This window comes from Manis javanica, chromosome 3 (genome assembly GCF_040802235.1).
Source record: "Manis javanica isolate MJ-LG chromosome 3, MJ_LKY, whole genome shotgun sequence".
Lineage (NCBI taxonomy): Eukaryota > Metazoa > Chordata > Mammalia > Pholidota > Manidae > Manis > Manis javanica.
In genome coordinates, this window is record NC_133158.1 from 209,098,759 (window position 1) to 209,119,913 (window position 21,155).

Sequence of the window (21,155 nt, forward strand, 5' to 3'; positions counted from 1 at the left end):
TGACCAATTGATACTGTATTTTAGAACAGATTTCTCAGTATTTCACAAAGAAATGCTTACTCAAGGATGGGGTATATAATTTGCTTAGTATGTTTCTGAATTCAATTTGTTAATATTTTTATAAGACTACTGGTATGAGGATTAAACCAATTCAGTTACCGAGAACAGTGCCTGGCACATACTGAGCACCCAATTATTATTACTGCTGGTGGGGATTTATATGTCCATACTAATAAATGGAATTGCATGCATGGTGCTATCCGGCTCCTGATGGATTTTTTATTTTATACCAGCACTGAAAAATACATTAAGAAGCCTTCTGTCTTTGATCTTATGCTTTATAAAACTTAGGTAGCATGGATATTATCTCTTGACTAGAAGTTTGAGAGAACACCAGTGAAATCTCTCGTGTCATCGTCACCAATAATATTTTAGTCAAATCAAGAGAAGCTTTTCTACTTTTATCTTGAATTCAGGTTAGCATTTGAACTGGGAAAACTCTCCCGCCAGAAATGACTTCCAGCTACTGGCTTTCCGGAACTCACACTGGCCCATTTCACCCCTATCTCTCCGGCCATGCTGACCCTGCCTATTTTGAAGACGGCTCTTCCTCAGTCTGTCTTGTAAATATTGATACTGCTCACAATTGTTGCCAATGCAGTCTTCTGTTCGGTTACACATTTCCCCTCGGCAACCTCATCAGTGCCCCATGATTTCCATGTAAGCTACATCTGATCATCTATCACATATCTTCATCTCCAGTCCCCAGAGAGCTTGCCGGAGATGCAGCCTTATCTACCCGGCTGTTGGCTGGGCATTTCCACGTGATGGCCCCATACACTCCTCCCACTCAGAATGCCCCAACCAAGTTCATTCTTTTCCATTCTTGCATTTTTCATGTGCCTCTCAGTGAATAGCCATTGTCTATCAGACTGCCATCCAGAAATCTTGGATTCATTCCTTATTTCTTATTATCATTTGTATTTATCTCAAAAAGTTACACATTTCATCAAGATTTTAAATGTTTTAAAAAAACGTTTAAATGTTTTAAAAATAGTATTTGTTTAAAATTTCTAATCTCCTGTTTATGGTTCTGCCCCACCCCTCCCCTCCTTTGTTGTAACTTTCTGAATAGATATATTTCTAATTTTATCTTCCTTTAATTCCAAAGAGAATATTGTGAAATTTCTAGATGGCTGGGAATTAAATTGTTAATTATTTATTTTAGTTAATTGCACTAGATTCAAAAAGGTGGCCTGCAGAATATCTGTCTTTTGGAATTTATTAAGTTTTTTGTAAATTAATGTATATTAATCTTGTCCATGTTCAAGGGTAATGCTTTAAATGTATTATTTAACATATCCTTTTGATCATATTATTTAACATATTTTTTACATAATTGCTACTATAAATTCATCTTTCCTCACCCTTCTTGTATTTCTAATAGCTTTTTAATGAATGTATTTTTCTCTGGTGATTAGGAAGATATATACATCCTGTTTTAATTTAAAATACTACCTATAGATTTCTCTAAAAATATTTTATTTTTTCTAATTATTTGATTCTGTTGAGCCTCTCCACATGTAAGGAATTTTGCTCACCTTTAATTTCCCCGCCTCATATTCTCTCCACCTTCACATTTTTGTTGATCATTTGCCATCTCCAGCTAACATTACTATTATTAGATTTTCTATGATCTGTGTCTTTTAGATACTGATTTTCATTTTTTCATGAACCTTTAGCTTCATATTAACAATCATTTAGACACTGCCTATTTAACTGCACAGTTTGTTGACCAGGAGTCCTTTGATGCAGTAACTTTTCCATTCTTGCATTTTTCAGTGATTCAGTTCTCCAGTCGTCAGATACATCAGTAAGAATAAGAGCTACATTTTGTCTGGGCCTTTGAAATAAGAGAATATCTTTCTGTCTCCCTCACACACAAATGATCACTTCTCAGGACACGCAGTTTTTAACTACCCTCTTTTCTACGATCCAGTTCCTGCTGAGTCCCTCGCTTCCCCTCTCCGAGGCTGGGCAGAGGAGGCCAAGCAGCTTTTGTCAGGTGTCTCCCATGATTTCCTGGCTCTGCTCTTCTTTCCCAGGAAGTGAGTAACAAGTGCAGCTTTCTGAGCACACCAGCACAATGGCACACAATTTGGGGCATACGGATGACCCCGGCCTGGCTTTAAACATGAACACTAGAGGTCCTTTACTTGTATGCTTTCTTGAAAATATCCCCGCATATATTCGGGGGGTGGGGGCAGATCAAACACCTGCACTCACGTTACCGTCTTACCCAGAAATGCACGAGAGGAATAGCTGTGTGTAACTGGACTCATTCCATGAATTTCTTTTTTCCCTACTTTGCATCATAATGTCAGCAGTTTCTGAAGACTTTTTCTTTAAAAACGGGATATTTAGTGGCTAGAATATTCAATAATGAAAATCATTATTACCACTGTTAGAATGTACTGAAGGCTTACTGTATTATGGGCATTATGTTAAGCCTTTTACATACATTAACTCACTTAATCCTCATTACAACCCCTTGACATGGGTTTGATCCCCATTTTAAAGGCAGTTCCAGGGACTATAGGTGGGATCTGTACCCTGGTTTCTCTAACTTCAATTCGCAGGCTCTTAACCTTTTTTTGCTGTAGAACCAGAGATGTTCCAAATCCAAGCCAGATATGCCAGCAGCCCCCTGGGCCAAAGGCGACCCCCTCTGCGCTTAGCTAGTGGACTGGACTTTGTGAAGAGCAGAGAAAGTGTTAAGCGGCCATGCCACCCTCTGCTTCCTGTCACCCATGCCCTGCACCCCCTTACACCTTCCTGAGCTTCCTCCCCAGCTGCTAGCAAAAGGCTGCAGAGTGGAACCTGAAGCCCAGCCCTGCTGCCCGACTCCTCCTCCGTGAGTGTGGAGAGGCCCCATTTGGTATCAATCAGCAAACAAACAGCTGCCTGGTGCTGCAGGGCCAACAGACCCAGTGCCAAAATGCTCTAAATCCATCACTGCCTCACTGTTGTTCAAATATGCACCATTTCGTTACCTAAGGTGCTGATTGTCTTATATGGAGAAGATGGAAATTATAGCTATGGGTGTGTTCACAATGTGCTGCCTCTACAGTAAGGGACTAATACACCAGGTAGAAAATCTCATTCCCCCAAGGCCCCGGTCCTGGTTGTCTCCACTGTTCACCTTGCCCCTGCTCCCCCTTTGCATGGTACACCCCACACAAGCTCTCCCCACAGCTATGGTGTCCGCCCAGAGCCCGCCACACATGTCTGTATTCCTCAGTCCTCTCTGCCGCTCACAGAGGAATCCACTAACCCTGGTCTCTTCAGCAAAGAGGTGGGATGGAATGATGCTGTCTCTTTCAGAGAGGTTATCACACATTTGTACCCACTGTTCTCCCCTCTTAGATGCAAGACCACCAGGACACAAGAGTCATGTCTGGTTTGTGCCTGCCTTCCTCTCCTCACTCCCGCCTAAATCAGAAATAGCAGAGTATCTTAACCACACTGGGTTAGCAAGGCATGTTTCACACCGAGCAAGTAGATTAGGCATCCTCATCCATTTCTTAGGTTGAGTGTTTTTTGGCAGCCCTGCCTGACTCCATAGACACAAATTATGGGACAGGTCATGTGTATATACAGATGAGAAAGACGGCAGTGAACCACACCATCATCTGTATGGACAGAAAACAGTCACACACATGTACATGCACACACACAATTTCATTTAATCAAGGGCACTTTTGAAGTAAAAATTCAGGAGCCAACTGTCTAGTCAACCCCAAACTGTACGAGGAAAAGTCAGTCCATCCCTTACATGTTGAACCTTCAAAATGTCATAGTTGGACTGGAACACTTTTACTTCGGTTCCAAGCTGAATTCCCAGCAGACCAGGTGTTCTGCATCCTATAGATTCAGCGTCACCTCGAATCCTGCATACGGTACCCTCTCCCCACCTCCCTGGGTGTTCTCCGACTTTCAGGCCTGGTATGAGCCAAGTAAACCTCAATAGGCTAATGAGGTGCCCAAGACCAACCCCAAGACGGTCCATAAGGGCCCAGCAGATCATTAACTGCGACCATCAGTGTGAATTTACAATCTCCCCTACCACACGGGGCGCAGGGGTGCTGTGAAGTTCTGCCAACCCCTCGGCTGACAGGGACACAGACAAATGCTAGCAAGGCAAAAAACAGAGTAAATTAAAAATACGCTTCGATCTACAGGCTCTATTTATCTATGTCTTTCTTTAGTAACATAACATTAAGGTAAAAGGTCACGCCCCCCACTGAAATATAATTTATATTTACCTTTTATTAAATAATTATGGCATGGCATGAAGTTAAATATTACAGAAGCTTATCAAGGGGGAATTCAACAGAGAAAACAGACATGAGAATTCCGTCTTTGCTATACATAGAATGTCTTAATCCTCCACTGGGAGTCATTCGGGTTTGCTTAAGGAGTTTAATAACACACATTTGAACTGCCACAGAATCTAAACCCCATTTGGATCAGCCTTGGAAAAACTTTCATCAATGCCTAGAGATTTCATAATATTTCTCCTGAGAGCCTGGATCTTACGTGTCATTTCTCATTTTGACTGTGGGTATGATATATGAGGTTCCATGCATATCCTGGGCCCAATGAATAGACACAAACGATAAGCAATGTGTGAAGGGTTTCTTTTATAAGTAAATAGTATTTAACTAAAGATATCTACTGGGAACCATTCACTCAAAAGACAGCTGATTGGTGTTCAATATTAATTTTCCCAAGGGTTGATGAGATGTATAAGTTCTATATGATTTTTTTTCTTTCCTTAAGAAGAGGCACAGAAACCAAACAATGCTTCCTCTAACTTATGCCTCTACTTCTTTTTCCCAAAAATATAGGGGACACTGGCTAACATGGAAAGGGGGCTCTTTGTTATAGTTCTAGTCAACCCTCAATAAAGACAGCATTGACACCCCAGGCAGAAGGTCATTCATGCCTTTGACCAACAGAACTGATCACAAAGATGGCAACATCAAGGGCCCATCGAGTTCACTGGCAGAAATCTGAGAGGAGATGAGTGAGATGGGGAGAGGGGAGATCTGGCTGCTCAGTCAGGCTGCTGCTCTGGGGCCTTGGCCTGGCTTTCAGCTTTTCTCACTAGTAAGCCTTCAGTTGGAACAAATGATCATTGTACAGTTTATGCATGGCCATCAAGAGGCTGATAAAAGTCTAGGAAGTCTGGGCGCTTTACCAAGTGTGCGCACAGCCCACGGTCCACGAAGGGGGTTAGCCCACAGAAGTGGAGGGTCTCTCCAGTCCCAAATCTAAATCCCAGCTTCTCCAAGAATAAAGAAAACAATGGAGAAGGATCCTGCCCATAAACTGAACATCTGTGTGATGTGACTGCCAGACAAACACCAGATCGGAAGATGGCCTTTGCTAAGCAAGCACGGGAGAGCACGTGCATTGGGAAGGCCTCTCCCTGCAGCTCTGGTCCAAGACAGTTTCTCTCCGTTGTCAGGACAGGAAGGCATGAAACAACTCAGCGGAGAGGAATTCAGGCACACAGACTAGCCGCTGCCTGCCGCCACCTTTAGGACCCCTCCACCCTGCTGCTGCCACCATGTCTGTGCCTTCAAAGTGCTTTGATCCAACATGCTGATTCCCACGGGGTCCACCTTCTGGTTCCTCATTCCCTCTGCTTCCTCCTAATTTTCTCACCCAATCATGTACCTTCTGCTCTGCTCCTCATGTGTCCAACATTCAAAGGCTCCATTCAATTAGCACTTTAATGCTCCCAAGTTAAATGTTTTCACATCATTTGATGGTGTGCTGGAGATAAAGCCGGCCTCACTCAGGATCTCCGTTAGCTCCCAACCCTGACCCACTATGCCACCTTCAAAGCTAGGTGCACTTTGGTTTATGTCTCTGCAAAGACAACAGACTTGAAGATCGCTCGTCAGCTCTTGCACTATATGATTCTAAGACTATTATTTATTTGGTGCAGTGAAATTCTTCCTTGAGACGTGGAGATGGATGGGGTTGAAGCCATAGGCTGTTGAATTAAGTTGTCTTTCCCCTTTGCTACATTGAAATCATCTCTCCCTCCATCCATTTGTTTTAATGTAGCAAAAGTTCAGTGTTACCAATTGAAAAAAAAAAAAAAAGAACAAAGATAATAGAGGTACATATTATTAAGACCTGGTTCCCGCCTTTATGGATACAGGAGCCAGAACACGAGATGAGAACCAGCAGTGTACAAGTGAAAGATTAGACTGAAGCCTTTGATATTTAATTTTAAATGAAATATTAATTTAATATTTAATTACGCTTTGGTTTCAAAGAAAACTGCAGCAGCAAGACAGATTGTTTGAAGAAGGGAGTAATATACATGGTTAAGGAGACAACTGTAAAAATTAAAGATAAATTTCAAGGGTAAATCTAAATGCCACAATGGAGCAGTTATGAATATGCTCACATGTTCTCTGTAATGTGTATTTAGAATATTGTAGCTGAGAGCACCAGGCCATTAAGGGGCTGGGATGTCTCTCTTGAAACACCAGCCCCTATTCTGGGGCTTCCAATGGAGACATCATTCCTCAGACTCAGCTGAATGATGGATCCGAATTTCACAAGAGGTGGGGGAGGAGGTAACTTCAGTCAAGCTGCAGGCTACCAGGAGGGCCATTGAGTCAACCTGTTTCCAGGGTGAACTGGGAACAATTGTACTTGGGCCAGTTTTTGATGTCTGAATTGGGTATTTTTAACTAAAAACCAGATTCATTTCTTAAATGGGATTTTTTTTTCCAGGATAATGCTATAAAGGGGGGGAAAAAAAGAAATGTCAAGCGGATGAGCTATTAACATTTGCAATCCAGCCTGCACATCTGTGCAGTGTAGCTTTATGAAGGAGGATCCCCACATCCCGCACCCCACATCCCACACCCAGTCTCGGGGAGGAGATGGTTCAGGGTACGACTTGGGGAGGTTTGTGGGAAAGTCTAAGGCCTTCCATTTCTACTCCCAGCGGCTGCCTGTTTCTTGGCCATTTTCTTGTTAACACTTTCTCCCAAACAATGAAAGCAGTATGTCATCAAACACACTGGTTTGTGCCCAGGTAACAGCTAAGAAGTGGTCTCGGGGAGAGGGGTAGCTGATATTGAATTTTGGCTTCTCACTGTGTCTGGATTAGCCAGGGAGCATCACCAGCTTCTAGGTCAACTGCACACCTCAGGAAGCAGCTTCTCGGCATGCGCCTGGACAGCTGGGCCTGGCTGCTCTCTTCTGCTCTTTTGTCCTTGAAAACCTGTCTCTCCTCCAACCACCTGCAGCTCCCATGTCCTCAGGCTGCCTTGGCATTCTCCATCACCTACAAAATCCTTATTTCCAATCTAGACCCAGATGTTAAGAGCACAACACAGCAGGTCTTTCAAGAATTCTGCTCTTACAGAGAAGAAGGTCAAGAATGTCCACCCTCCATCCAGCAGCAATAAGGAGGAAGCTGCCACCTAAAACTCTCCCAGAATCTGTCTGTCCCTCTGCCAAATGCTTACAATAGCAAAATTTGCTTATAGTTTACTATCTCTATACATAATACATTAGCATGTCTATAGCATTCTGGGGCTTGTTCCCAGTAAGATGAGTATCTTCCTAGTTTTTAGGTTAGAAACCTGAGGCAAAGAATGGTTAAGTGATTTGCCGAAAAGTTGGGACTCAAATCCAGACCTCTAAACTCTGTGTCATGTCTATTCTCCTCCCCAATGCTACGTTCTCTCAAGTTTAATAACAAACTGGAGTTTATATTCCTTGGCCTTCTGCAACTTCAGTTATTCATGGAGAGAATAATTTCTCAGAAATTCAAAAGAGTTCCTAGGCTGTAAGACAGCATGCCACTGACATAGAAATACCTCATTTTGCAATCTAGCACCCCAGGACAGGTGAGGGGTCCTCTGAGCCCCCTCCATGCTTACTGGCCAGGCCTACCTCCTGTGCATTTCCTCAGAGCACAAAGTCATTGACATTTGCCAAGTTAAAGGACCAGATGAAGCCAAACAGACAGCCTCCCTGTAATCTCTCCGAAGAAGCTGTCTGGTGTTGGCTGGCAGCCGGAGGGCAGCTCTGGGGTAAGACAGCTAGGACTGAACCCAGCTTGGTGACCTTAGAGGGCGGGATTCTCATCTGTAAAGGTGATACACCAGTGCCCCCATCATAATGGGAAAAGTGGTCGTTTTACGAGCTCCTAAGACAGAACCTGGCCCTGTTGGCTCAGGAGATGACAGATGTGAGTATTTATTTACTATCACCATTTTTTTTTCTTACTAGTTCTATCAGATGATAGAACTTAATGGGAGTCTTCTAAACCAGGAGTCAGATGGTTGGACTAGATTCTGCAGAAAGCCATGGGAACACCACTGAAAAGCTATGCTCTTCTACCCCCACCCTCAATGACCGGCCATCCGCTCACGCACCATGACTTTTCACTGGTCTCTATGGATGGTGCAGGTTTTACAATTACAGACAACGGCAACTGCACCCCTAAATGTCATGCGCCAGACGTTCTCTCCCTGCATCCTCAAGACAGGCAAAATCACCTGCTCAAGCAGTAGCCATAGACCCAGCAGGTGCCCCCAGCAGGATTATTTTTCTGCACTGCCAGCTCTCTGTGAAAAAGTCCGTGGGGGAGGAGCGGGTCTCCTCCCCTCCAAGCCTGGGCTGACATAGTGAGCCTCAGTCTCAGACCAGACACAAGGCACCTGGACCTTTCCTGATGAGCTGTATTCTCATGGGGAGCTCCATTCCGCAGCAGCACACGGCACCCTTGCAAACCATGGTTGGAGGCAAACAGATCCACAAAGTCACATGTTTGAAGAGAATGAGTTGTTTTCTGAGGCCTGGTTTGTTTATGCTGTACTTGGAAGGAACAACCAAAATGCTGATTTATTGCACTTTGGATAATTATACCAGGAAGCAACATCTAACAGGCTTGGGCTTACTGTGGCGATGCGTCCTTGGACACACGAAACAACAACAAAAAGATCACAGGCCATAGCATGGGTGCAGTGCAGTGCAGGCTGAAGGAAAGGAGGTTCAGTGCAGCCTCCTTTCCTACCTCCTGCTTTTGGAGCCTCTTTCTAGAAAGTTCCTCTAAGAGTAAATACTCCTGTGTTCACGTGCAATGACTCAGCTTCATAAGAGCTGCCCTGCATGCGGAGTACTTTAAAGCCAGAAAGTCTCTGCTGAGCAGGACTCAGGTTTCCTGAACTCGGTCCTTTAACAGTACAGATTCCCAGACCCTCGCAGAAGAGTGTGATTCTGTATGGCAGGAATGGGGCCGAGCATGGGTCGCATGCTCAGTCAAATGAGGGAAACCCCGATGGTAACAGCACAGTTAGCACCAGAGCATGACCGATGAAGAAAATGAGGCCCAGGGAGGTTAGGTGACTGGATGAAAGGACAAGATCTGAGAGTAGATCTTGTGGCTGAGCCCCTGTGCCATCTCTTAGGTCCCATCCTATCCCAGGGGTCGCTCTGCCCCCACTAATGCTCTCTAGGTTGCCCAAGTGTTCCTTTGCCTCTGAAATCAAGATGCTATTCTCTACCTCACTGCTGGAGGTGAGTATTCTGTCTAGGCCTACAGTGGTCCCTGACACACCATCCTGCAGCCAAGCCCCGGACGGACGCCGGAGGGCTGTTCCCAAAGGCTCAGAACGTGTGGCTCAAGAGGCCGGGAGGCTGGCACTCCAAGAGGTGTCTGTCTGTCGCCTCCTAGGGAGATGGCCACACATCTCCAGGCTCGCTGTGGGGAGGCCTCAGCTCTGGGGCGGAGCAGCCCTACCTGGAATCACCTGGGGAAGCCACTGCCTTTCCAACCATTGGCCTGACATTCCCAACAGGTTTTACACTAGTTTTCCACCACCTTGGTGAGTAGGCAAGAAAAGAGGTCACCATTTCCTGTGGCGTCTGGAACCCTGAATGATATAACATCAGCCAGTTGTCTCCACGAACTCGAGTGGCATTCAGCCCATAAATCTCAAGGCGAAAATTTTTAGGAAGAGTGACCAGCCTCCCGAGCCCTCCCAGACAGTGTTCGTATTGCTATTTTCTTCTCTGTTTGTGAAAAAATATACTACTGCATCCCCACCCTTTGAACCCCTAAGTGCCTCCCACGGACCTTCCTTCTCAAAGGCAGTCTTCACAGGCTTCCCTGGCTGGAGACACTTTCTTTTACCTGAAGAATCAAGTTTCCCAATGTGTGCTGCTTTAGAATTTAAACAAGTGGGACGTGAGTTTTTTATATCATATTTTCTTTGTTTAATTTTTTAACTAAAAATTACTTGATTTTATTGGAAAATAATAAATATAAGTAAGCAAAATGAAAAAAATTAAATGATAATACCAATAGCCAAAAGTCACCACTGTGACTTCCTGCACAGGCTTTCTATACCTTACTTGGATTGTTTTTTTTTGACGGAAATATTTTTTTTCAATACTGTGCATATGGTTTTGCAGCTTTTTTTTTTTAACCTATATCACAGACATCTTTCATGGAACGAAATAGCCGTCCACAGCATTATTTTGTAATGTCTAAGATGTGTTGAATCTTGCACCTACACAAGTGCTCTATTTATTTAATGAGCCCCCTAATGGACACCAAGAATGTTGTCAAATTTTCACCACTATCAACAGGGCTGCAGTGAACAGCCTTCAGGCAAACTCAGTTATTTCCTAAGTATACATTCCTAAAAGTAGAAGTGTTGGGTCAAAGGGTTACATACATTTTTAAACCTTGTACCATCAAAATATTCTCCTGAAGCCATCAGCTTTCCTACAGCAGTAATGTTAGAAAGTCGCCACTTTTTTCTAATTTTGCCAATCTGGGTATTTTTATTTGTTTAAAAGTAAAAATCCTTGCCAAGATGACAGAGAAAAAAAATTATCCTGTAGTTGCCTTAATTTGCATTTACTTGATCATTAGTGTGCCTGGGTTTTTTAAACATAGGCTTATCGCTTAATTGTATTCCTTCCTGAATTAAGTCCTCATATTTCTTGCTAGCTTTTAATTTGCGTATTTTTCTTTTTCTCCTTAATTTGTAAAATATTTAACATTCCTCTCTTTATCCGTGATTCGTAACATAGTGGTTGACAAAGAATAGGCATAAAATAAACTTTCGCTGAGCAAATGAATGAATTGTTTTATATGTAAATTAGAGGGTCATATATAACAAATATGTTCCCGGCTTGTCCTTTTCCATTTGATTCGATGGCCGACATTTGGACGTGCAAAATTTTCTTTTTGTGTAACCACATACTAATTGCTTGGTGGTTTCTCTGGGGTCAAGATTAGCAAAGCTAAGTTTATAATTTTTTGAAATGCCTACATTTTTCATTAAAATATTCAATTCAAATATGTTTCAGTTGATGTTATAAAATTAGATACCTAACCTTTTTTTTATGCTTACCTAGTTGGCCCAATGCCATTTGTTACACATTCCAAATTTCCACATTGTCTTTTAATGGCTCCACACCTACACAAATGCTTATGTATTTACACTATTCATGTGTACAAAAACTGTTTATGTTTAAATGTTCTCTTGTGTTGCATGACATTTCTATATGTTCCCACAAGCTCCATGTTCTTTTAATTACTGAGACTTGAAATAGATTTTAATGTCGGGGAGGGCAAGGCTCTCTCGTTTTTCAAAATGAGGGGTCTGATTTTAACACCATTACTTTTCCAGGTGAGCTTTTGTAAGCTTTCTCCAAATATTTTGTTGGTATTTTGATTGGCATTGTGTTAAATTTATTCATTAATCGACATCTTTACAATATTAAATCTTCCCACCTCTCCACCAGCTGGAAGTATTTTGTCCTTCCTCTGAACTCCCTTAGCACTTTATACCTTTTTAAAAATCACTTTCTAAACTATACCCACCCAATTTTTCAAACCTGAAACCTGAGAGTTGTCCCCCCACTCCCTTTTCCAACCTTCACCCCATCCAATCAATCATCAAGTCTGGTCAGCACTACCTCCTAAATTCCATCCACTTCTGCCTGTCCCCACCACCGTCACTCCAGGCCAAGCTGCCATCATTTCTGGCTGGGGCTACCACACTGGCCTCCAACTGACCCCCCGGATTCACCCTGGCTTCCAAGTCATTTTCTACACTGCAGCCAGAAAAATCTTGTTAAAGGCAAATCTGCTCATGGCACTGCCCAGATTTAAAATATGCAGTAGTTCTCTATGGCACTTGGGGGTGAGGAAGACCTCAACCCTCCCTTCCAGCCTGACCCTAACCTTCTTTAACTCATTCTTTCTGCTCTGTTCATAGTGGCCATTAAATATATTCCATATTCTTTCCCACCCCAGGGCCTTTGCACATACTATTGCCTATGTCTCACTGTTCCTAGCCCTCCCTATCATCTCAAATTAAGGTTTGATCTCCCTGGCATATGTCCCTGGCGTCCTAGGCAACTCCTTTTTAGTACTCATTACATTTGTAATTCCTTGTTCAGGCTGGTCTCTATGATTATAACACTAATAGTGATAAGAGTAATATTAATAATAAACACTTTTTGGAAAATAAGATATAGTTGCTCTCTATCCCAAGTGTTTACATGAAGATGTATTCTAGACCTGGCTTGTATTGGCTCATGAGAGCAGGTTGTTAAATTTTCAGGAATTTTGTGAGTCACTGGATGTGTCATATGTAGCTTGAAACTAGCCATGGTGAGAGTATCTGCACCAAGGAAACCAAAAAATTCCACAAACTAATGCCCATCCACCCACCTTTTCCCCAGAGAGCTGCCCATTGAAACTTTACCAACACACCACTGTTTGCATGCACTGCAATATTTAGTCCTCACCACAGCTCTGTGAGGTAGGTAGCCAATTTTATAGATGGGGAAACTAAGAGGTTAAGTCACATAAGATTTGAGGACTACTTGGAAGCAAGCCTTGACATACGTCCAGGCAGTCAGACCCTAGAGCACGAACACCTCACTTTTAGGTCCACACAGCAACGTTGAGGAGAGAAGGATGCCAGTGGGCTGACTGGGCTGCGTGTCAGACACACAGCACAGTGCTGAGCCCAGTGGGCATGCTCAATCAATATTAGCTTCACAAATAAGGCAATAACATCTCAGCACATCGGGAAAACAGAGCTATTTGCCTCCACACTATTGCTAAGGCACCAGGCAGGAAGGCCAGAGATTGGAGTCCTTGCTCCGACTCTGCTCCAATTCAGTGGGCACTGTGAGTAAGTCACTTCTCCAGGGGTCAGTCTTCCCATCTGCAAAAGAGGCAGTTTCACTAGATGATCTTTAATGTCTCAGCATCTCTAAAATTCTTTGAATTTATGTGTAACATGACATCTGCTATTTTCACAGTTATGTGGCCTCCTCTGCTACCGGGCACTGTGTTTCCACACACTGTGAGTTACAGCCTTATGTACTCTGTCTGGCAAGTTCCGACACTGCTTTTGAAACATCACTGTGCTGTCGCCTCCTCTGGATCCTCACTGATCCCACAAAGCCTGCCGCTCCCTACTCAGTCCTCCCATAATCCTTTGTGCATTATGTCTCTTATGAGATGCAACCCAATTGTTGTTATCTACAAGTGTCTGTCTCCCCTTCTGGAACTGTAAGCTGCTAGGGATACACTGACATTATTGATTTTGTGCCTGGAGCATAATTTGGAGCGGCTCTTTGTTCAATGAATATACGGATTACACTGATTCCTGGGTCCTGCCTTCGAAAATTGACATCTAATTGGTCCGGGGTCCAGCCTAGGCGCTGGTGACTTAAAATACAGCCAAAGGTGAGAACGTCTGCTTTCGGAGAAAAGAAAGTCTACACATGCACACACACACGTGCACACCACACCTGGCCCCACATCCACAGCCCCAGTGAGCATTGAGATTGTTCTTTACTTTGGAAGGAAGTTGAGCATTGGGTGCAATGTGATTTTATTAGTCCTACCCACCTCTTCACAGGCCAGCCTGTCATCCACAAAGAGGGGGTGTGCTTGAGAAAAGAGAAAAGCCAGAGCCCCATATGTGGAAAACACACCGGAGGGAGACCCTCACTCACAGAACTACAGCCCATGTTCCTGGTTCCCTTACCCGCCACCCCACCCCTCCACCATCCCCTTCACAAGCTCCTCCTTCCACTCTGAGCCCTAACAGTGCTCCCGAGATGCCCCATCAAGACTCTGTTGTCCTGTGGCTACATGCCCTTCCACTGCCCCCTCACCCAGCCTGGGGGCTTTAAATCTTGTCTGGATGCTGACGGCTCCCTTGTTCAACATCCCCAGTGTCTTCCAGTCCAACCCCTTGCCAGTTCCCACCTCATTCCCCATTATTTCTCCTCCCCACTGACCCCCTCCAGCCAGACCAACACCAGGCTTATTCCCACCTCTCTGTCTGTCATCTGTTCTCTGCCTGGGACGCCTGCCCCTCACTCACCGACGGCCAGCTCTGGGGACGGAGGGAAGGCAGGGGGAGTGCAGAGGGGAGGGGCACAGGCAGATATGGAGGGAGGGACACCAATTTTCACATCTGACTCACAGGCCTCCTCTGGGCCTTCCTCAGAGCAGCCCTCCCTGACGACCTGCTCAAACCCACCCACACTCCTTACCCCTTACTTAGCACTACCTGAAATTAGATCATCTGTTTCTTTGCTGCCTGTATCCCTCTCTAGAATGTAAGCTTTACTAAGATGAGGGACGTTATCTTACCCACTTCTATATCCCAGAGCCTGAAGTTGTGCCAGCCTGTGGTAGGCACGTAACAAATACTCATGTCAAGGAATGATTGGGAGCTTACTGTGACTGCGGTGGAACCTTCTGTAGACCCCAACACAAAAAATCAACCCAACCAAGATGAGCCTATCTCAAGAGAGATAATTTGCAGGTGAAATTTTAAGTAAATATTCCTAAAAATTACCCTCTTCCACCTACTGCTAAGTGATATCTAATCAGACATTTACACTTAAACAAGAACAGGAGCTGAATCCAAATGAGGGAAGCACACAGTATAAAATAATATTATTGGAAATTTATAATATGCCTGATATATTTTTTTGGTTTATCATTTTTTTCTCTATACCCCTTATTTACTCTTTCAAAGTACAAATCCGGGTTGGTCCCCCCTCTTTACACGCTCCCTGACTAATTCAGTCTTCATATTGACAGCATTTGTTTTTCCCAAGGTAACACCTTTGAGTTACTCTCCCTTGATAGGAACACTCAATGTTATCTTGTATCTCGCCAAGTCAAGTCCAAAATCCCATACGAGTCTTTCTTTTTTATTTTAAAAAATTGTGGTAACTTACGCATAACAAAATTCACCAACTTAAACCATTTCCAAGTGCTCAGGTCAGTGGCGTTAAATTCAGTCACAAATGCTGCGCCACCCATCTCCAGACCTCTTCTCATCTAGCAGAACTGAAGTTCTGTGCCCATTAAACAAGGACCCCCATTCCCCCTTCCCTACCCCTGGGAACCCCCATTTGACTTTCTGTCTAACTTGACCTCTCTAGCTGCCATACAGGCTTTTATGCTGTTTTCATGTGGCTTCCTTCCCTCCCCTGCCCAGCTCATCTAGGCTAACTTCTGGTCTAAGTTCTCCCCAAATGCACTGCCACAGCTGTTGAACCAGCTACTGAAGCTCTCTCCTCCAGGCACCTACTCACCCCAACCTCCGGGCATTTGCACGTGAGATTCCACAGTTGGAACATTCTTCCTGCTTCTCTTCACCTATCCAAAACCTCCCCATCCTTAAAAGAGTCTTCAATTTCCATCTTCTCTTTGAAACCTCACCCCACTACCTGAGTCAACACTAAATCCTCTCTTCCTGGAACTTGTATATCATTCATGGAAGTTCCAAGCATTTTGCTTATTCTAATTTTCCAACTGTTCTGTGCAATATACCACTGCCTCCTCTCAAAGTTTCTAAACTCCCAAATAGGGACCATGCCCTATATGTCACTGTACCATCCACCTAGAAGAAGTAGATAAAAAGTAGACATTCAACAAATATTGAACTAACATCATTTGTACTTTCACGAAATTTAGAAATAATTGGAATCACTCTGCAGCATCATTGGGCAACTTTCATGCAAACTTTTCAAGAAAATTTAGTGATACCCAGCAACTTGGTCTAATTATTTGTCTGGTTGCTCAGAAATAAGTCTGTCTAGCATGGTTCTACCAGAGGCAAATTGTAAGGACGTACTCCTGAAATGAGCAGCCATGACTATGTCCCAGCAATTGCTTAAGTAAAATTCAAATTTAGAATCAAGTCTATACCTCTCCCTTCAAAGCCAATCCCCTAGTCCACCCTCCTTGCATGAGCAGAAAGACCTAGAAAGGTCAGAATGATTATAAAACAGAGAGACCCAGGACCAGAGCCAACGTGAGCCAGGAGCTGGCCTCCCTTGGAGTCATCTTGCCGCCCACCTGTGTAAATGAATCTCCCTGGAGCTCCTTTGCAGAACTGCTTGGATTTGTAAGATAGTGTCACTTCCACCACTCCGGGGATGTGCCGAGGAGGAGTCTGCACTCTGATGGCGTGAGGAGTTATTAGCTGAGGAATGAAAAGGCAGGGAAATGAAATACCCATCATGTAAGTGATCGCCAGGAATGCTAAGGATGTGGGCGTCTCCCGCCCTGTGACTATTCCCGCAGGGCAAGCTGGCGTGCTCATGGTGCCCCCCACGCTCTGCCCTGGGTCTTACATGTCTCTCTCTCTCTCTCTGGAATTTCCTCTCAACCTAACCTATCTAGGTCCTTTCCTTCCTACCAGCCCTGCTCAAGTTCCTCCCCTAAATTCCACCCTGCTATGATCTCACGTATTGATTTGGCAATATCCAGCTTAATGCTGTTACTTTTCTTTCTGTAATGTGTCTCGTTGGTTTTCTCATTATGAAAGTGGAATATACCACTTCAGAAAATTTGGAAATTACAGGAAAGCATAAAGAAAAATATTAACTTCACATAACCCAGGGACAACCATATTAATCTTTGGTGTGTTTCTAGTACTTCTCTATGAATGTGTGTTTTATATACATATTCATATATGTGTGTTACTCTCATGTTTTTTTCACTTAGCATGACAGCATAAGCATTATGTGTCATTAGAACTTTTTCAAAACTTAGTTTTTCATGGTGGAATGATATTCTATCATTCCTTTAACCATTCTCCTATTATTCAATATCTAGGCTACTTCCACGTTTTCACAGTTATAAATACGACTGCAATGCATGTTCATTGTTTTAAGGGAATCCACAGCCTGCAACAAATTCTGGCTTGTGTGTCTTTTAATCCTTGCCTTCCTGCTCATGGTAGGTACTCAGTAATGTGCATTCATGCTGCTGATGCTCCAGAAATTACTAGTTTCCCCAAACCAAAACAATCTTTGCACCAAAGAAAGTCAGGGAAGGCAAGGGGCCTACCTCGCTCCATACAAGCATGGTCCCAAATACCACTTGGAGGCCATCAAAGAAGTTGTCCCCAATGATGATGACCATGGCTCCTCCTGTGGTCCAGCCTTCACTTGGGCTGATGGCTTTGATGCAGGGGGTAGCTAAGAAGATAGGAAGGAAAAAGTCAGGCCTGTCCTTTGATGTGTGAAGTTCAGAGTTGTAGGGAATCGCCACTCTTGAAAGCTGTCGATCATTCCAAGCAGTTCAAGCTGAGCTTTGCTGACTTGCCATCACTCCCTAATTAGTTGTTGGTTTTCACCAGGTCATTAGAGCCTTAAGAGTTGACCGCTATATATGAAAACGTGGAACACTCAGCTATTGTGCAAAGGGTGTTTTTAAAACTGTTGTTTTCCCCCATATTTTTATAAGCTGATCACACTGGAAATGTGTAAATCCCTTTTCTCTCCCCACCTCCTCTGCCCCAAGATGTTAAGATTTACAAGTCCTTAAAGTGCTAGAGAAAGAGAAAGCAAAACCTATCATAGTTGAAGATTTTTTTCCACTCTATCAAGAGATAATTTCTAATCACTTTCCTAACTTTGTAGGAAGGATTTTCCCCCCTTCTTCCATATGTTCGAGGCCTCTCGACTTTACATCCCAACAGGAACCCAAGATGGTTTTCAAGCCATAACTAAAGTCAATCCATCACTCCATTTCCAAAGTTGACAGGGTCAAAGGTGGAGGAGAACTTTGGCAGGACTCCAAAAACATGAGCCCCCTTTGAACAGCCAGTCAATCACATCCAATCAGTCAAAAGAAACTGGATGGGTTCCTAGTTCTGAACCCTGGGATTTTCTTCTCCCCTTTCAGTGCCCACTGTGGGAGAATTAACACCACTCCAAATTCTTTACTGATTCAATCATTTTCTTTCAGTTCATTAATTCCTACTTGAAATGATACAAGACACATTTTAAGGGCTGAGTTGGAGTAGGGGGAGGGTGGGCAGTATACAGCAAAACATCACACCAAAATAGCGGCCGTATATTACTGCATAAATAGTATTACAGCCATGCATTCTATACTACAAGGCCTTCCTACACTCATGAGTTGGGGAGCATGGAAGGAAGGAGAAGAACTGAGATGGAATTACTTAGGTTTGTCAGTTATCTTCCTTGACATACTTTAATTTTTCAGACAACTTGAAGTTTAACAGTTACCAGTATTTCTAATTACTTTAATGCAGTTGGAAAACTACCCAGAGCAGACCATGATTTCTTCTGGTCCAAGCAAACAAAAATCAATTAGTGTCAGTTTCATTCTGCACATTGTTCTGTTTTGCCCACAATCTGTTTAAGGGTACGTCTGACACTTATTCATACATGTCTGGCACAGTAATGTTCCTGTTTAACTAGGATGTCATGGGCCTACATTTGCCTGCAATAGCCATCTAGAAAGGCACAGAAGAGAGAGTGAAGTGGGGTGGGGGGGGCCTGAGTATCAGGAGACATGTGGGGGCCACACCAGGGCAGGTGGGAGTCAGTATTTACCACTTCACCTTAAAACCCACACAGTGTTGTGTATCTTCTCCACTCCTACTCTGAGACATAAATCTGACACTCAAATGAGGAAATTTGTAGAGACCTTCATTTGTCTGCCATTCTCAGCCCAGACCATGGACAGCCCTACCTTCTGAGGGGTCCAGTCTTCTCGCCCTCCGCCCATGCTTCGAGTTGTTATGAACAAACATGTTGTCGGAAACGGCCAGCACATGTCCGTCCACATTCACCGTTGTTGACAAGACAACCTGTGCATTCAAAGTACAAAGTGGGGTGGGGGAGTTAGCTTCACATAAAGTAGTAGAAGTTGCAGCATTCTGTTTTGCAGACTTCCATGTGGGTAATGAGAGATGGGGCAGAATGGGGAGACAGAGCCCTGCTCTCAGCATCTCAGTCAGCTTATTCTCCTTCTATAATTACAGCTGAGCTTCCCGGACAAAGAGGCCAGCCTTTGCCCATGTGTTGTCATGTGTTTGTGTTCAAATGATACCCAGGCGATGAAGTGGGGAAGCTGGCGATATGCCTGCTGGTTCTAGAAACGTAGTTCTCTATCAAAGGACTTGGACAATCATTCCCAGCTAACCCTTGAGCTATCGTCACAGTCATGTATCACCAATGATGCATGATCAGGAAGCTAAGACCTAAACAGCAGCAGGAAGTCACTTCTCCAGGCTCGGGAATGGGTTCCTGCACTTCTGACATGTGTTGAAGTCATGCTGGGCATGGAGATGTTGCCTGGCAGTTGTTGGTGTCCCCAATTGCTGGAGAGCAGAGGCAGAGAGGCTCATATTTTTGGTGAGAAGGTAAGGTTGCTGGAATTCAGTGTTGAAAATGTAGGACATTTAGTATCTAACCAGAGGAAAGGGCAGAGATGAGTGTGGAGTAGTGGAAACAGGGATCTGGGAGTCCAAACTGAACTCAAATCCCATGCCTGCTCCTCCTGACTTATAATGATGGACAAATCACTTAGCCTTTTCGAATCTCCCTTTCTCCTATCTGTAAACCATAAACAATGATCCTGTCTCAAGGGCTGAATGAAATAAGGATAACATAATACATGTAAAGCATTCGGTGCAGAGCTTGGCTTATTCCAGTCAGGGTGAGTTCCTGTGCTAAGCGCCTTCTCTCTGCCTCATGTGACCAGTCAGAAGGACAGATGGCATTATTCACAGAGCCCTTCCTATAGTCTGAGCTCTGGCAGAGGCTCTAGGAAGGGGAGCCCAGAGCCTGGGCACCAACAGGGACAAGGCATGGTCCCCTCCCCTTGAAGGGCTTCCTTGGAAGTTGGAGAAACGTGCCTCACACATGAAACAAGTAGCACGTAAAATGGAATCAAATTGAGTTCTCTGTGCTGCAGATTAGGGCAGTGGGAGAGGTTCAAAGAGGCAGAGGTCAGCCAAGGCTGGAGCAGTGGAGAAAGTGTAGCAGAAGTGAGTGGACTCGAGTGCACCCACCACCTGCTTATTGGACCCAGGAACATGCGCCATTATAGATACGAGTCTGCTTGTCAGTTGAGTATGGGTGGCAATTTATTTTGAGGAAGGAACTTGTTACATACATATTCATACATATGTGTAGACCTTTCAAGGAAAGTCATTGATCAGGTGTCTAATGAGAAGCCATGTATGAAAATGACCCTTCCTGTCTACTCCCAAGTTAAATTTGCTGATATTCTTTTTACTTGCAATTTTTCTGTCACCCCTCTCTTACTTATTAAACGGAGGGGTAAAAAAACCTCGACCCTGCCTCATCTCCCATTATGAAATAAGATTCATTAGATGGCACTTAAAATCTTTTTTTACTATAATTTCAAGCAAACAAAATAAACAAAATAGGATAATGCATTACCCCTCCCTTGAGTGAAATTTACATGTGTTGAAATGCACAACTCTTAGCTGCATTTTATTAGCAAATGGACACACCCAAATCCACACCAATCATGAGATAGAACATTTCCATCACCCCAGTAAGTTATCTTCTGCCCCTGCTCAGTCAACCCTACTCACTACCTACCCCACCCCAGGGTAACACTTTTCTGATTTTTTCAAACCTTAGATAGAGTTTTAGATGATATCTTTAAAATAAAAAATTTTTAATATACTTTAATATAATAGGGGTTTGGGATAACCCCTAAAACCATGAGTTCACTAAGTATTTCACCTAGC

At 43.7% G+C, this 21,155-nt stretch overlaps 1 protein-coding gene across 2 annotated transcripts in view; it reads right to left on the minus strand.

Moving 5' to 3' along the window:
- Nucleotides 1–21,155, minus strand: part of EBF2 (EBF transcription factor 2) — a 180,868-nt gene that overhangs the window by 21,483 nt on the left and 138,230 nt on the right. For both annotated transcript variants that reach the window (XM_017649090.3, XM_073232706.1), the window contains exons 8-10: nucleotides 19,121–19,238; nucleotides 17,465–17,595; nucleotides 16,469–16,595 (exon numbers count right to left, since the gene is read on the minus strand). In XM_017649090.3, the coding sequence (XP_017504579.1) occupies nucleotides 16,469–16,595; nucleotides 17,465–17,595; nucleotides 19,121–19,238 (376 nt within the window). The remainder of the gene's footprint in view (nucleotides 1–16,468; nucleotides 16,596–17,464; nucleotides 17,596–19,120; nucleotides 19,239–21,155) is intronic.